Below are 16,568 nucleotides of genomic sequence, written 5' to 3' on the forward strand. Positions count from 1 at the left end.
AAACGGGCCAATATTGGGCTGTTATAAAATACAAAAATGGGACAATACTGGACCAATTGTCAATATCGAGTATCGGCTATAAAGGTTGGGCCATTGTTGGCCTAGTAGTATTACTGGAAGTCTGTCGGCAATTCCTACATGGGTTGATACTGTAACAATCGCGCGCTCGAGAATTAGAGAAGAAGAGAATTACTTGAATAGTTTATATATTTATATGACGGCATTAAGGTTTGGAACGTTCGTCGAGTGAAAAAGCGTACCTTAACAGAGACGTTCAAATTTCAAAGAGAACAAAGTTTATTGTTTAATATCTCTTGGTGTACCTAATTATTATATATACATATATGATATTTAAATGTACTGAAGTTCGTGTATTGTGTTTATACTCAGGTGGATAATTTTCTGATTGATTCTGCCGCCATTATGTGCGATACATTATCTTCTTCTATATTTATATCATGCACGAAGAATAAAAAAATATACACAAACTCCGCGATCATTACTATATAAATTTACATACATGATATATTTTACCGTGTAAATATATTTTGTATTTTATGAAGTTAGCGTGCCAGAAACTTGCATGTCAATAAGATTACTTTTATCCAAATAAATATACAGCTAAGAATCTTTCTAGAAACAACCGATAATTTTTTTTCTCCGTTTTTGCATCGAACGGAGACGCCCGAGAGACGTGGTCCGAGATGGTTTACCGTAATCTGCGCCGGGCAAGTGTCCGCGGTGCATTTATCTGTTGACCGTTTCGCGCAGCGAACGCATAAAGAGCGGCTTTACGATCCCGCCGAGACGGCGTATTGTCAGGTGGGTGGACGCGTGTGCGTCCGTGCGAATTCGCTCCGCAGGTGGCTGCCGTGCACACGCGGTGTCTCGGGGAAATCTCTGCGTGAATAACGTGCTCGGACCTTGAAATAACACGCGTATCTCAGAAGCTTAGCGTCGCGAGATTAGTTATAAATCCGATTTACTCGCGCTCTTATCCCTTATACGTTGATAAAGATCTCTCATTTTGTTTTGACCGATTTTGACTTCTCGCGGAACACCCAATATACGTGCGTTATAGCGCGCACGTTAGCGAAGATATATAGCGAAGCCACGCTTGTATTGTACGGGAGGGGGGGTATTAACGGAGGCAGCGGCGATATGGAAGCGTGTGCAAATCGCGACTGCGGGGATAAGTGCAGCGAAGGGGGTTGGATCATCCATTTTAAATGCGGATACGATACACTTTTTTTCCCTTCCCGTATCTAGCGCTTTTCCCGTTTCGTAAACACACGAGAAGGCGGGCGCTTAATGGCGCGCGTTTATGCCGTCTCACGTGCTCGTCGTCGCGCGCCCGTCATCGCTTCGTTGCACAAACGTTTTTGCGCGCGTTACAAGCGCCACGGTATATTCACGCTCGCGCGGTGATTAATTGAGATAACACGCGGTTGTTAGTTAGTCGTGTGGCGGCGGACTCGATCAGATTAGATAAGTTGCGTTCATGTTGCACGCTCATGTTGCATGGCAGGACAATCAGCTACATTGTTACAAACATCACATATCACCTGTGTTGTGAGATTTATATTATAACTGGCAATTATGTTCCTTAAAACAAGTATATTTATATGTTGTTTTAATAAAAAAATACAAGGTAAGAAAATTTGTATTAAATTAATACTTTGTTTCTTTTTAAGGAGATTATATTTCAAACTTTGCCGATTTATATTTTGTGTCTGTGTGTCTCTAGTTATTTATATATTCTTTTCTATTTTTTTAAATATTTTTAATTACTTTCTAAAAAATATTTGCTTTCTTAATATATCATCTGACACTTCGTCGCATCAATATTGTTGACTCGTATTTGACATATTTCGGCGTATCCACAGGTGTTAAAGGATTTGCTCGTATTTCGGACTGTCTAACGGCGTTATGATAATCACGGCGACGCTCCCAATCAGGAGCAAATGGCACGAATAAGTAATCGACGGCCATTAATCCCGCGATGGGTCCTCGTTTCATGAACCAGATTCCCGCGGCGCGGTCGTATAGCGGGTTCAACGTAGACGACACAGACGACGACGACGACGACGACGACGATGACGGTGGCGACATCTTCCTACGATCGTTACCGGAAGTTCATCAAGATGTGACAACGCTACCGTGAAACTCCAGCGCGCTCGTAAAATACTTTCTCAATTTAAATTTGAGCGCGACGAAGCCCGGGAACTTTCCGGTTAACGAGCGGAACCCCGTAACTCAGACGGGCGATAAAATACTCTCCGTAATGACGAAACGTGTAATCGAGAGTTACACAGGCTTTTATCCTGATATCTTGTTCGTAGAAATGCATTTCTAAAGAGGTATTGAAACCGACAGAGATTTTAATCGCGTTTGATTATTCTTTAACAAAATAAAAAAAAAAAAATAAAAGAATCAGAAAGTAGATATTACTTACCCTACGCTTCCTCCAATTGTTATCGCGAATAATTTGATATTTTTTATTTGCTTTTCAAGATAACGATACACAGAACTGCGTTTATAATTAAAAACGGTTTACTAGGTACGTACTTTCTTGAGATCGCGACGTTTTTTTGATTGCGAAATTGCGCTTGCATGCAGGATGATATAAACCCCCCCCACAGTCGTTTCGACTCGAAATTAATAATCCTGCGGTCGAAGTGGCCGCTTATCGCAACGATAGGTAGCTCCCTAAAAGTTTTAAACTTCTCGAAGTAGCCGGCTAGTGTGGCAGATGAGGAATCGAGGGGAGGAGGTATACGCGAGGAATAAAAGTTACGTGGCAGTAAATTAAGAAGATTTATACATCCTCCCGCGACACCGCGAATTTATCGCGACTCTTTCTCTCGCGATGAAGCTTAACTGATCGACAGTGTCGAGCTTACTTGGCGAATATGTCCGTTGTACTTTCGCAGTAAGTGCTTCGCATATAATCGTTCTCTCGAAACTTGACGGCTGTAAAGTCCGTGAGATAATGTACAGGATCGCCCGATCCTGTCGTCTTGAGGATAAACGAGATCAGAGAGGAAACGATGCAACGTTAAACAAGTATTGCATATAGTGCGGAATTCGTGAGCGAGAGAAAGAGAGAGAGAGAGAGAGAGAGAGAGAGAGAGAGAGAGAGAGAGAAGATTAGACTAGTGTCTAGCAATATCGAGATTAATGACAGTGTTATCCAGGTTGTGTATATGTATTATATAGATTGTGCTGAGTCTTGTGCGATTGTTGTACGATTTCGAGTACAATAAATTGTAATTAAATTCGATATTATCACGAAACAGCGTGACTCAGTCAAATAAGTGAATTGAGATGTTCAGTTTTGATTGAGCTTTATTAATATATAAGCCGCCTCGTTACAATTTACACCAAAATTCTTCTCGTAATTTTGTCAATGTACGCGTACAAACATTTCAAACTTACTATCACCCGAATCGTAATACTGTACGTACTTTGAAGGAAACACTTATAACCGTCTTCGCAGCTAAATAGCTGTAAAGCCATCCGACTGTCTGTGTTCTTATCCGCGAGATAATACATCGCCTCCTGCATAGCGCGCCCGGATTACCGTTCCGGTCTCTCCTAACAAATTCAAGAAGAAAAGACTTAGAAGAGGAAGGGGAAAGGCGGAAGGACATTAAGCAGCAAGCCGATTGGATAACAAACATTTTATCGCGTTTAATTTTGAGAGTGAGCGCCTCCGCGACGTTAAACTTTAACAGCTCCTTTGGCAATAAATAATATTATGCACAGGCGGGAAAAGCCTGCGGACGAGTGAGCTGCCGGGCAATTAAATAAAATGTGATACCGTTCGAGTTATGACGGAGAATCTTTATAGCTTATGGCCGCGTATTCCTTAAATCCGAGCATAAAGTAACTTTGCCGTTTATATGTCCGTTTATACAAAGAAACACGCATACAGTTACTTACCGTTGTCTCGAAGCATCAGTTCCATCGAATTGTTCCGCGCGGGAATTTGTTTTACGAAATGTCGAGCTCTGTGTGTGTGTATGTGTGTGAATCGGAAAAAAGTAAGAAACTCTACATGATAAAAAGGTTAAATATTTGCATACATTTTGTAAATATAAAAACTAATACAACCGCTTTTAAAGCAATGGACGCGTTTTCGCGAGCGTAATCTTGTTGCCAAGAAATTTCGCATAAATCCTATCCTGGCAGATAGCTTCTTGAGCCAATTTCCCGTTTTATCGTAAAACCTCGATATCTAAGATTTATACAAGCGCGCGTCACGTCAATTATAACGTGTTTTATTGCAGTCTTCGCAAGAGCGTGACGCGGTCCTCAACCCTCTTCGCGTTCTTGCGCGACACACCCTCGAATTTATGTCATAAAAATGTTATTAGGCCTCCGAGAGCGAGGGGTAAGCGAGCGACGAGAGAACAGAGAGAGAGAGAGAGAAAGAGAGAGCGACGTTTTAAATAAGACGGGAAATTTCTTATGTACGTTCGGAAGAGCGTGCGTCGCGTAAAAGCGCCCGTTTCGTAAAACGGATTCTTCGACGATACCCGGAAATGACGTTTTCTTTCTCGCATCGAATGATCAGCGTGAGGGATACGCACGTGGACGATGGTGGGTGTTCCATTTTGTGTGTACAATGTCGCGACTTAACTGCACCCTAAAAATGGTTTGTCTACGCGAGACGCTTTAAAAACGCGTCTTATACGATCCATCGTAGCGCCGCTTTTAGTCGGTCCATCTTCCGCTCGTTACTGACATTGTTTAAGAATGTACTTTAAAACACCGACTATAACGTGGCGATAAAGCTGTTCACGGCGAAATAAAGATATGTGCATGTCCTTAAAATATATATATATATTGAAGTTATAGTAGAACTTTCGAATTCATTTAAATGATTCAAGAGATGTATCGTAATTTACGAAATATTAAGTCAGTGTCTCGAAGTTGCATTTGCTCACATCTGAACGCCTTAAGTGAACTTATTCGCCATTCCAGAATCTGTATGTAACAACAAGAAATGCTCGGAAGATTCACACGGAGATGAAAAATATCTCGTGCTGTTCTCCATCTGAAACGTTATGTTTTCTTTATGAAGTTTTTTAGTCAATATCGTTTGGCAACGGTTATATTAAATAGCGTCTGAAAGAATTTTCGGAGAAACATGTACGAAATATGTACACGCGGAGAGAATTCACTGTTTCCGCGAGCAATTGCTTACGTAATTCTTGGCGCCCGTTCTTCGGGAAAACCTATAAGTGTGCGATTTTCTCGACGTCGTGAAAACTGTCTCGTTGAGCCGAGAACACGTTTCCCGTGAATCTCTCATCAAACATTCGTCTCTCATTAAACCAGAGTGCGATCTGAGACCTTAATTCGGCGATGAGGAGTAATTAAGCGACGCGGTGGCAGGGGTAGCAAGGCACTTTGTTTCGCCGTAAACCGAGTTTAATGACTTCATGTAAAAATACCCCCATCGACTTTACGATAGCCCATCTCCGCGGGGTCTTCGTTCTCCTCGTGAGGACATTTTCTTCGTCTACGATCATAATTTTATAGTTTTTATGTAAACTACATCGGGGGTCATCAAGCATGGGCGTCTACACATTGGTTTGATGGTGATTGGCATATATTTTGATGAAGGTTTTTCACAGAGGTGTGTTTCCGAAATAAGAAAACCGAAGAAAAAGTATTTTTAACAAAAGAGTATTCACGCAATTGCACTTCTTTGATCAAATATATCTCAAAAAGTATACGTAAGAGAATGTTAGAGAGGTATCGCAACACATAGCAAAACATCGGGTCAAATGTCAAAATTAAAAAAAATAAAACGGTTTGAGAGAAGAATTATCTGTAACTTTGAGTTCTCACGCGTGCGTATCTTTTGTGATAACAATGGTTGACAAGAAGCGCAACAAAACTCAAGACCTCACGTTATTTTCGAAGCACTTTATTATTCAATCTCGTATAAATAATTCTTTTATAAATTAAACAGTAAATTTAATACACACACACAACGGTGTGTTATATAGAAAAACTTATTATTAATATTATTAATATTAATTTATTAATAAATTACTTACTATTAATATTACTTTATCATAAAAATTGTACACATGCTATAATTATAATAAATATTATTGTAATTATTTTATGTTAATAAGTATATTAACAAAATTTTTTAATTATATAATATTATACTTTCCTTTATTATGTAATTTTTATTCTGACTCTTGTATTATTATATTGTAAATAGAAATAATAATCTTTTTATATTAAAAATTTATGTTTAATATTTTATAATTTTTATGCTACGTAAAAATTGGTGTAGTATCTGGAGTAACGAAATTAACCGTTTGCTCCTACAAGCCTTCGATAGCTCAGTTGGTAGAGCGGTGGACTGTAGTGTAAGAGTTCCTCGCAGAAATCCATAGGTCGCTGGTTCGAATCCGGCTCGAAGGATTTTTTTTATACCTATGTTTTTTTTTTTTTGGTAATAGCTATAATTATTTTTATATATGTAGCACACATATACATAATTATTTAATAGTTTTAATTTAATTGCATATATTATCTAATTTCTGCAAATATAGAAGATGAAAGAAAATTTATTCTACAAAATTAACAACACACATGCATAAAGTTTTTTACATATATATAATATATATGAATTAATAAGCTTTTGTAATATACATTTTTTGTGTAATGTTGTTAAACTTGTAAAGAAGAAAAAAAATCATATTTCTGTCGACTTTCTTGTCATAAATAATAGTTGCGACTAAAATGATGTTCTGAATCAGTTTGAATTATTTAAGATCACACACACGCAAGATCGAAATAAATAATTCAGATGCAAAAATAAAGGTTCCACCGAGATTTGAACTCGGATCGCTGGATTCAGAGTCCAGAGTGCTAACCATTACACCATGGAACCTCTTGGTCGAAACGGTTTTGTTATTATTCCACATTAAACTCTACTGATGTGACAATTTAGTGAGATTTAGGTTTTGCATAAATGTCAAATATTACATAATTAAATATCATTTATTATTAATTAATACCTATTGCTAGATTTTTACGTATTGTTTAATTTTTCTAATATACAAAATAAAAGTATGTTTAATAAATTTTAAAATGTTACATTAAAAAATAACATTTTTTAATGTAACTAACCAACCAACTTTGTTAAGCCGTTTTTAGTCTATTATTCAATCGGTTGTTTTTTGTTCCTATTCTTTTCACTTAGAATCTTAGGCACCGCAATTTTATTTTTTGTCTTCTATGACTTTAGATGTTAACGCGCGCATTTTTTTTAATAAGAAGATATTTTACGTAAAAAGTAAAATAATTTAGCATACAAAAGAAAAGGTTCCACCGAGACTTGAACTCGGATCGCTGGATTCAAAGTCCAGAGTGCTAACCATTACACCATGGAACCTTTGATTAATCCTAATTTGCATATTGCATATATTGATCAATTATCTACGTTTTTTTAAATTAATTTTACGCAAAAGTTAAGGTTCCACCGAGATTTGAACTCGGATCGCTGGATTCAAAGTCCAGAGTGCTAACCATTACACCATGGAACCTTCGGTTAATCCTAATTTGCATATTGCATATATTGATCAATTATGTACATTTTTTTTAAATAATTTAACGCAAAAATTAAGGTTCCACCGAGATTTGAACTCGGATCGCTGGATTCAAAGTCCAGAGTGCTGACCATTACACCATGGAACCTACGTATAACTCTTGCTTACATATTGCATTTGACTAATTATTTGCGTTAATTTTTCTTAAATAAATTTGTGCAAAAACGAAGGTCCCGCCGAGACTTGAACTCGGATCGCTGGATTCAGAGTCCAGAGTGCTGACCATTACACCACGGGACCTCTGATTAACTCTAATTTGCATATTGCATATATTGACCAATCATGTACATTTTTTAAAAATAATTTAACGCAAAAATTAAGGTTCCACCGAGATTTGAACTCGGATCGCTGGATTCAGAGTCCAGAGTGCTAACCATTACACCATGGAACCTCTTCTATATAAGTTATTATTGTTAATAATGTTACCGATTATTATGTGTTGTCCACGTATGTTTAATATAATTAGAGAGATTATACATTTAATCTGTGTATCTATAATTAGAGAAGTACATTTAATCTGAAACAAGCAACGCGAAATATTGTAAAAACGTCAGTGTCTACATTGGTAATGTGCAACATATAAGCGATAAGTATTCTATTTTTATCGTTGCGAGATTATTCCTCTGCGTAATTAGAATTCACGCTTCTGAGACAGAGTCCGATAAACGGTCCATTCTTGTGTAGCGGGTGAAAGTTTCGCAGTTTGCGACTACCGGACGAAAACAATTAATCAGTAACGTGCGCGTGCGGCCACGCGGCTCTTTGCGGAAACCACTCAAATTAATTTCAAGTCACAGCATATTCTTCGATTTGACGTGTTCTCGAGTGACGTCCAATCAGAACCACCCCACTCTGCTATCCACACGCGCTGTGTACATGGCGCGGACTCTCCCTTCAGCTCACGGACCGAAATTCGGCAACACCCACGATTCCATTTCTGTTATACTCCTCGTACAAAGCTACTCCTTACGGTTCGCTGATCCTTGACTGACAGGATACCCGTGACACTTGCATGCGGGATAATCGGGGGTATTGGGCGCACGCAGCGTTACGCGCAGTAGATCGGCTGATGTAGGTGCGGCAACGTCGTTGCGGGATGACAGCTCAGCGAGCAAGTGCCATTGTGAAATCACTTTTAGATTTGATTTCGAGGATGATTCAGAGCAGTCAAATAATGCGATTTTCGAGTCAAGCGCGTATAATTTTTTTTTCAACGCGCTTCAGCTGTAAAACAAACAATTATTGCAAAGTTTTCTAGTTACAATTATTTAGACGCTTTGTAATTCATCATAATATTCAATATGTTAATTCTTACAAAGCTACGAAGGATTATACAATTTTGTCAAATAAGTTATTGTCTACAATTGAATTTTCTTTATTTTAGCAACACGGAAAATATTTAAGGACTTTTTTTTTAAATATTAACACTATGACAAGTTAATGTGTGTAAATTTTATTCGCGAAAAAATTATAGCTTTTTTTTATTGTGAGATCAAAAATCTGTCAACAAACTATCCGGAGAAATTCGCTTACGGAATCAGGAAGAGAATCCGATCCACTTCTTTGCTCGAATGTAATACGAGCAGGATGCTCGATTTATTTATCTTCCATTTTATCTTTCTACAGAGTTTACTCTTTTACCACACGTTTACACGGCGACGCAAGTTCTGCGCACAATAACTCTTCGGCAGGACTCCGGTCTACGATTACATCTTTATGGTTTTATAACGGTTCGTGCGTAAGGGATTCTTATCCCTCGTTCGATTGCAGGAAAGAACACGGAAATCGTGTTTCCAGTACCGAGGTCTTTCCCTCGTTTTTCCTTACCCCTCTGTGCAAATTCGCTTTATCGTCACGACCGCGCCGTGGAAAGCCTCGCGCGCCCCTTCGCACCGACACGACGCGGTAGGACTTCGTGTGTACACTTATTTCATGCTCGGTGGAACATCGGGATTCGAAGGGAACATCCTTTTCTCTTCGTAAAAGCGCGCGAAATCGAAGAAAGCCGACGCGGAATATATTTTTTGATGCGTGATAATTCTCTGTGTGTGTGGGTGGCTGATATACTTATGAAAACAAATCTTTAGTTTGCCAAGCGGTTTATCGCACACAAACGTGATTGTTACTGCCTAAAAAAGCGAAGAAATCACTTGTTTTATACGGCTTGGATAAATAGAATATTACTTAAAATATTAAAAACAATATACGCAAACATTTGTTTACTTAGATATTTTATATTATTTTTTTTTACGTTATATTATACAATATTATACGCATTGATCGAGAGACGACTCGCCATCTTTTCGCTACTCGACGTTGTTGTTCCGCGATTTCACCGAACTCAGACGTTTGTTACTTGGTGCATGTAAAACGACGTCAAAGCACAATGCCGACAACAAAAAGATGCATTTCGTCGTACAAAAGATCAGAAGAAGAACGCTTTGTCGTACGCTGCATTGTGTTCCTTCCCGCTAATGAATTCTTCGCACGCACGAATAATTGGTATCTCGCATTACTCTCAATCAACGCGACTATCTTCGCATTTGACTGACGAACTCACGGGAAGAGGCTGCGGTATCGTTGAAAGAGCTGAGGTGTAGAGAGAGAGGAGCGGTCGGTCGGTGGGGGAGAAACGCCAGGAAAACGGTAGCGAAAAGTGCATCAGCATGGGGTCTTTGCTGATTTACGAGAAGTCGTTGCTAGGAGAGCATTAATATCCGTGACGGAATATTAAACCGCAAGCGTCAATGGGTAGATCTTCAAAGGGATTTCCAGAGAGTCGGGAAAGAGGAAGAGAGAAAGAGAGAGAGAGAGAGAGAGAGAGAGAGAGAGAGAGAGAGAGAGAGTTTCGTCCCCACAAGATTATGAGATTCTCGTTAAGTGTCACGTGTAAAGAGTTCTTTCATACACGGCCGTGCCACAACCCCTCAGCGCCGCTCGTGAAATACCGTCAGATAAAGGTGACATGAAAATTTATCGAACGCGCGGGATTTTTCAGAGAGAGATTCACTTTAAACTCCTCCTCCTCCTCCTCCTCCTCCTCCCCGCATTGACGAGAGATGGAACGTAAGCAGTTTTACTCCGTCAGTTTCACCACGGGAGCGAAATCTTTGCTGCGCGAGAACAGAAGATTGCACACAAGCGGACGCGATTCGGAAAACCGAGTTCAAAAAGTGATGTCTCTCTCTTTCTTTTGGCGAAGAGTTGCTATGAAGTTTTCATCGCGTTTCTTTGCAATAAAATTATTCTCTATTTTTCTGCGATATACACACACACACATATATATATATATATGTATATATATATACATACTTATATATACGTATATATGTGTATAGATACGTACATGTTTGCGCGAAAATAACCAACCGCGCTCCGTTTCACGAGTTTGCGATCTTTGCCACATCTCGATTCAACTAAATTGCTGGATGCAATTAAATGCTTCTCATGCATTTCATGATGAACGTGAATTGAGAAAAGAGAGTCGAATTCATCGCGGCGCGAACGTTCACTTCATTACGCGAAACAAGACTTTCTATCCACATCGGGGGGAAATACGTTAATGAGATAAGAGAAGCGGATGCGGGAGGGTCTCTCTAGTTCCGGTAATAAGGAGGAGCATTTTTATAACGAGGATCAGCATCAACCAGTCTCCTTCTCCTCGGGGAAACAGAGACGAGATCGTGTCGTCTCGCTCCGCGTTTGCCGCTCGCAAACGCCAAGCTGTCGTTCGTTCGCTGCACCCCCTGCTGCGTTTCGTTTCCCCCACGGTGCCACGAGGGCGGACTTAATTATCTAATTAATTAACCTCAATCAGAACGATGAGTAATTTCTCGCTCGAGTGACGCCTTTGCCAACCCGAGACTTTCTTGTCGCGCGTTAACTGCGGGAGCGAATCACGGATGAGCTCACGGCAAATCGATTATGTTCCCGATGCTGCGTCGTCCCGAAAACGTGCGTCTCCGTAGCTCGCATACAAGAGAGATCCTTCTTCAGCCAGGATCCGCGATCCTCCGGCGATATCCTGCTTTCGGTGGCCGACCAATTTTCCTTCCCCGTGGCTCTCACCCGCCTTTATCTTTGGCGCTTACGCCGATCGCACGATAACTCACTCGTGAAGGGCGACTTCTTTCTTCTGTCTATCTCTCTCTCTCTCTCTCTCTCTCTCTCTCTCTCTCTCTCTCTCTCTCTCTNTCTCTCTCTCTCTCTCTCTCTCTCTCTCTCTCTCTCTCTCTCTCTCTCTCTCTTTAGCCTTCGTTTGTGTCCTTCGTGCGGAGTTCAGTGAGATGGAGTTTGGGTTGATTTGGGGGATTTTGGATAAGGAACATAAGTGAATGTCTTTGCGAATTACGGCTGACGTTCACTTTAATTATGTGTTCATCAACAATCTAAAAAACAGAAAATCAATATATCATTATGTTAATAGTGAGATACATAAAAACAATATATAAGGAGCTATGTACACACATATGTCTATGAGTCGTTTATTTTAGAAATAATTATCTAACATTTCGAAAAGAGAGGAGAGAGTCAGCTGTTACTAATTCGAACGTCGCGTCGTTTTGTTTAGCGTAACACCACCATTCGAATCTTCGAACAAACCGATTCCCCATCTTAAAATAACAGAGGCCCTTTCACGTCGCGTCCTCTCAATTTCTATTCTGGATATTTCAGGACACTTCTCGGTGTCCCGTCCTTTCTCTCCTCGACAAAAGCACACCCCAAAGCTACACCCAGCTGCACCCTGCGCGCCGCCACCGATGTGTAACTGACGTTTTTGACGCGTCAAGTGGTTTCCATCGCGATTTCATCCGAGAGGGTCGCCGCGCATTTATCGGCTACTGTTTTACATAAACATCCCAGGGAATAGAACGGCGAGAAACCTATGGCGACGGGCAAAACGTAGCGTAGGGCGCAAACGTCGTCGCGGAGATTTCTCTAAGTAATCTCGAGTGTTTTTGCAATTGATTTGCGCGTCGCGTCGATGTTTTCCCGATAGATTGCGCGGTGTCCCCGCTAGTCGGAGCTTTTTAAGCTCCGTTTAACTCTCGCCCCGGGCCACTAACTCGGCTAACTTCAGTATTTAGTTAGTCAACCCTGCCCGCGAGGCGTTATGGGAAACGACAAGTGGCCCAGTCTCAACCCCCATCGGGACCTATCCTATCGAACGCTCGAGCGTGTCACGGATTGTGTGTACACATATACATATATCCGAACGTATATTCGCGATACGCTAATATGTGCTTGTGTAAGTGAGTAGATAGTTATGATGTAGTTGTGTCACTACGCCAAGCTGTCTGTACTACCTTTCATGTGATAATCACTGTGTATTTAATCGAAGGACGTCAATGAAGCCCCGGTGCTTGACGCAAAAAGTAAACTGAAGTCTCTGTGGATTATTTCGTAATTTACTTTGAGGGACGGATCAGAAAAAAAGAGAAGAGAGAGAGAGAGAGAGAGAGAGAGATTCAAACAACGAACTTGTACGAGTGTTTGTTCAACAGTTTCGATTCCTTAGATTTTGATTTCTACGTCGCTTCTCACTTCTGATGAACTCGTAGCTTGACATTGAATCTACACACATATATTTGCTATATTGCTGTTCACAAACTTTGCATCATAGTACGAAGTTGAATTTGATACCTACTTTATTATCTTTTACAAGACTTTTCTTGAGTTAACGTTATTTTATAAGTAAACTTTTGATGTAAACGAATTATTTTATATGTACAAATTAAACATATCTCACAAACGTATCTATCTCTAGCGCTTAAATTGCTCTGTTTTGTTTAAGAATAATGAAATAAAAAAACAATTATGAGCCACATTGTGTGTGTTACATGTTACAGTGACAAGACTAATTATAAACTACCATGCGCTCTTCACGTTGTTGCTTTTCTCATCACTTATCGAGATCACGGTGCTCTTATCGGCGGAATTATTATCGTTTATCTAATAATGTCTCTGCAATCGCGGAACTCGATGATACAATAATCGCTGCAAGAAATCGCCTATTGTAACACACGTGAATTCACACGCCTTAACACAATTAAATGAAGATTATAATCAACGCGATTGCGCATTTTTGTATTTATAAATCTATATCTCTCTTCCGTAGGGAAGATAATAATGATATCTGATAATCAATTTTTTTTAGAAACTACGTACGAGACACGCACGCGCGTCGCAATTTAAAGATTTCTGATCGAAATTACTTTAAACTTTTAATCGAAAGTGACTCGTGTTGGGAACAAAATACGAGCTTTTGAAATTTAACAAACTTCAATTTTTTGATTTTTTTTTTTCCGGTAACTTTAACTGATTTGATTTCAATAGCGTTTTTGACTGAAAGTTCGGGTTGAATCGCTCTCGAAGCAATTAATAACGTCAATCTGGCAAATCGACCAATCATATTGCTTCATCTACCGAAGTGACGTCATTAATCTCTTCGGGAATGATTCAATCCTCGTAACGGGTGAAAACGTGTGTAGCGCACACTCGCCGAAACAAAAAAAAAAGAAAAAAAAAAAACAAGTAAACAGTTTTCAACGCAAAATAACTTTGCACTCTGAAGTTAATAACTTCTTCCACGATTCTCTCAAGTAATTTCTCAAGTGACAGATGACACATGACGCAAATGAGACATGTTCGCGGCTTGTGTTGTAAAAAATCATTGTGGAAATTTTTGTCTCTCACGTCATATTATAACAATACGTCGCGCGCTTCGGTCATTAATGTGCGCACAAGTTTCTCAATTTTCTTACTCAAGTAACTCTTTACTATGCTAATGGATTGCGTTCTCGAGGATGTTCCCGCAGAAGACGTACTTCTCTCAACTGTCGAGATCCTATCCAATTTTGAAGCTTTTTGATATTTACAATCGCCAGGTATAACCTCGCGGTTAAATAAATGTAATTTTGAATCTCGATATTTAATTGCACACATCAATGTCTCTGACCAATTGCCGTTGTTTCTATCTCGATATACAGTCATTTATACGAGCACATGTTTTGGATAACGTTTACATTTGCATTTTAATGTGCGTCGTGTTCTATGCGTCGCTTTGGTACGCCAACAATGTGAGTAATAGATTTCAATCCCGGATTTGCATAAGTATTCGTAAATATAATAAGAAAGATGTTTATTTTTTTTACACAAATAAATTAAAAATTTTTATTTTACAAATAATTTAAGATAATAAAACGAATCGAAAAATCGAACGAGGAAATGTCAAGGACAGTTGCCGAGAATAAAACCGTGAGTTTTTTTATGTAATTGTTTACAAAGTTCGAAGTTTTTATTTTATTTCTCATTTGCACTTAGCACTCGTTTTTTATCAAGAATGTATTTTAGAAATTAAACAGATTGATATTGCTAAAGAACAAAAAGAAGCAGTTCGAAGAAGTAATTGTAAAAACGGTACATTTTTTACATTACAAATTATAAAAATATGTCATATCTTATTCGTAGAAACACTTCCGCACAACTTAGATTTATATTTGCTTGTTACAGACAGATACACAAAAGATAACCACAAACCAATTAAAAGACGAAGTAAGTCTACACGCGAATAATAACTTATGCAAAATTTTGTTGTTCTTTATAATGATGATGCAGAGAGTGTTTCGATTTATATTCACACAGATGTGCAGGCTGAGCGCGGAATTAAACACCACTTCCGAGAAGCTTGACAAATTGGAAAAAATAATTGCGAAAGTATAATCATCTTTAACTGTTTGACGCCTAGTAATTTTTTTTTTTTATTATTATTATTTTCAGTAATCATTAATAAATCGTAGATGGTTTTTAGTACAAAACCGCAGGCGAGTCACTTGCATATTCAACCGGTGTCGTCGCATATTCAACAGTTCGCGAGAGTGAATATTCCGAAGGAGACGCGAATTCATTCAAGAAGATCAAGGTAAACAGCTCGATACATTCAAGCTATAAATAGATCTTTACGTTTGATTTTGTCAAAATAAGTAATTACAAAAAGGTCCTCGAGCCGTCGTTTCCACCGTCTGTACCGTCGGAACCTCCGCCTCGGAAGTACGGGATCTTTGTTAGTCGACCGTTTGAGCAACGGGGATCGCCGTCTGGAGGTGCACCTGCAACTCCGACGCCAAAAATCGGACTCAAATAACAGCGCCTCGGCAGAAGCTTCCTCAGAACCTGTTCTCCGACGTTGTAAGAGCTAATTACAATCGCAATAATATCTAACCTAGTCTAGTAAGATGTATGCATCTGCGAGTTGAAGCCGCTTGATACGTTCGCACTTTCTTGCGGAAAAAAATTGTGAGACACAGATTAATTAAATTAAGTATTAAGTAATTTAATTAACTAAATTAAATTAAATTGATTAAATTAAATTTGCATTGTGATATCCAAGTGTTTAAACCACAGTTTAAACCGTATTTTTATCAGGTGCAATTTAAAATTAATTTTGCAAACTTTTATCTTGTGTAGCTATCAACAGAATTTCCTCGAGATACAGTAATTATCACGACGGTGATCGGAAAAGATATTCCAAACGATTATCTAAAACACGCCCGAGGCAATTTTCCTGTTGCAATGTGCGAAAAATCAATCTAGACACTTTGAAAAATGTCACACCTCTCACCAGATCGCTGTTAGGACTTGCCACAATCTTTCTCCAAGAACATCCTTGAAACAAACCGTTTAAACAATTAGTTAGTTAGCTCGTCAAAGATATAAATTTTGTTTATTTTTTGTATCGTTCGATATCGTATTATACAGACAATGTAATATTAATGTGATATTTATTCATTTTGTTTACTTGCTACGCATGAAAATTATACATAAGTGAAAAAATTGTAATTAATATCTTGTTATTGACATTTTAATAAAACTCTTTTGATGTAGCTTAAATTTTTTTATTTCAACATAAACTCTCGGTAATACGCT

General features: G+C 38.8%; 1 protein-coding gene and 7 non-coding genes across 10 annotated transcripts; 2 read left to right on the top strand and 6 right to left on the bottom strand.

The window, feature by feature from the left end:
• The first annotated feature begins 6,360 nt into the window (after nt 1–6,360).
• Trnay-gua lies at nt 6,361–6,453 on the top strand. The gene is made up of 2 exons: nt 6,361–6,397; nt 6,418–6,453. It is a non-coding gene; the product is annotated as a tRNA-Tyr (tRNA).
• Nucleotides 6,454–6,853: 400 nt separating this feature from the next.
• Nucleotides 6,854–6,925, bottom strand: Trnaq-cug. The gene has a single exon. It is a non-coding gene; the product is annotated as a tRNA-Gln (tRNA).
• A 432-nt stretch (nt 6,926–7,357) lies between these two features.
• Nucleotides 7,358–7,429, bottom strand: Trnaq-uug. Its single transcript has one exon. It is a non-coding gene; the product is annotated as a tRNA-Gln (tRNA).
• A 79-nt stretch (nt 7,430–7,508) lies between these two features.
• Trnaq-uug lies at nt 7,509–7,580 on the bottom strand. Its single transcript has one exon. It is a non-coding gene; the product is annotated as a tRNA-Gln (tRNA).
• A 79-nt stretch (nt 7,581–7,659) lies between these two features.
• On the bottom strand, nt 7,660–7,731 carry Trnaq-uug. The gene has a single exon. It is a non-coding gene; the product is annotated as a tRNA-Gln (tRNA).
• Nucleotides 7,732–7,811: 80 nt separating this feature from the next.
• Trnaq-cug lies at nt 7,812–7,883 on the bottom strand. Its single transcript has one exon. It is a non-coding gene; the product is annotated as a tRNA-Gln (tRNA).
• A 79-nt stretch (nt 7,884–7,962) lies between these two features.
• Trnaq-cug lies at nt 7,963–8,034 on the bottom strand. The gene has a single exon. It is a non-coding gene; the product is annotated as a tRNA-Gln (tRNA).
• Nucleotides 8,035–14,265: 6,231 nt separating this feature from the next.
• Nucleotides 14,266–16,450, top strand: LOC109852986. 3 transcript variants are annotated; one of them, XM_020424659.1, is made up of 9 exons: nt 14,266–14,530; nt 14,633–14,722; nt 14,838–14,900; nt 14,997–15,062; nt 15,156–15,197; nt 15,288–15,359; nt 15,443–15,564; nt 15,640–15,830; nt 16,110–16,450. In XM_020424659.1, the coding sequence occupies exons 1-9, from the start codon at nt 14,450–14,452 to the stop codon at nt 16,310–16,312; spliced, it is 930 nt and encodes a 309-aa protein (XP_020280248.1). In that variant the 5' UTR covers nt 14,266–14,449; the 3' UTR covers nt 16,313–16,450. The 3 variants fall into 3 exon arrangements, with proteins under 3 accessions (XP_020280248.1, XP_020280251.1, XP_020280249.1); XM_020424662.1 differs by having other exon boundaries at nt 15,454–15,564; nt 16,110–16,200; XM_020424660.1 differs by lacking the exon at nt 14,997–15,062.
• Nucleotides 16,451–16,568: the final 118 nt, after the last annotated feature.

Source organism: Pseudomyrmex gracilis, unplaced genomic scaffold (genome assembly GCF_002006095.1).
Source record: "Pseudomyrmex gracilis isolate BER0280 unplaced genomic scaffold, ASM200609v1 scaffold_41, whole genome shotgun sequence".
Taxonomy (NCBI): domain Eukaryota; kingdom Metazoa; phylum Arthropoda; class Insecta; order Hymenoptera; family Formicidae; genus Pseudomyrmex; species Pseudomyrmex gracilis.

Excerpts from the sequence above, each read along its gene's own strand:
- LOC109852986 (XM_020424659.1), top strand. The coding sequence starts at position 14,450 with ATGTTCCCGCAGAAGACGTACTTCTCTCAACTGTCGAGATCCTATCCA. Across the intron at positions 15,360-15,442 it reads TGGAAAAAATAATTGCGAAA|ATGGTTTTTAGTACAAAACC; the intron begins GTATAATCATCT and ends AATAAATCGTAG. Across the intron at positions 15,831-16,109 it reads AGAACCTGTTCTCCGACGTT|CTATCAACAGAATTTCCTCG; the intron begins GTAAGAGCTAAT and ends TATCTTGTGTAG.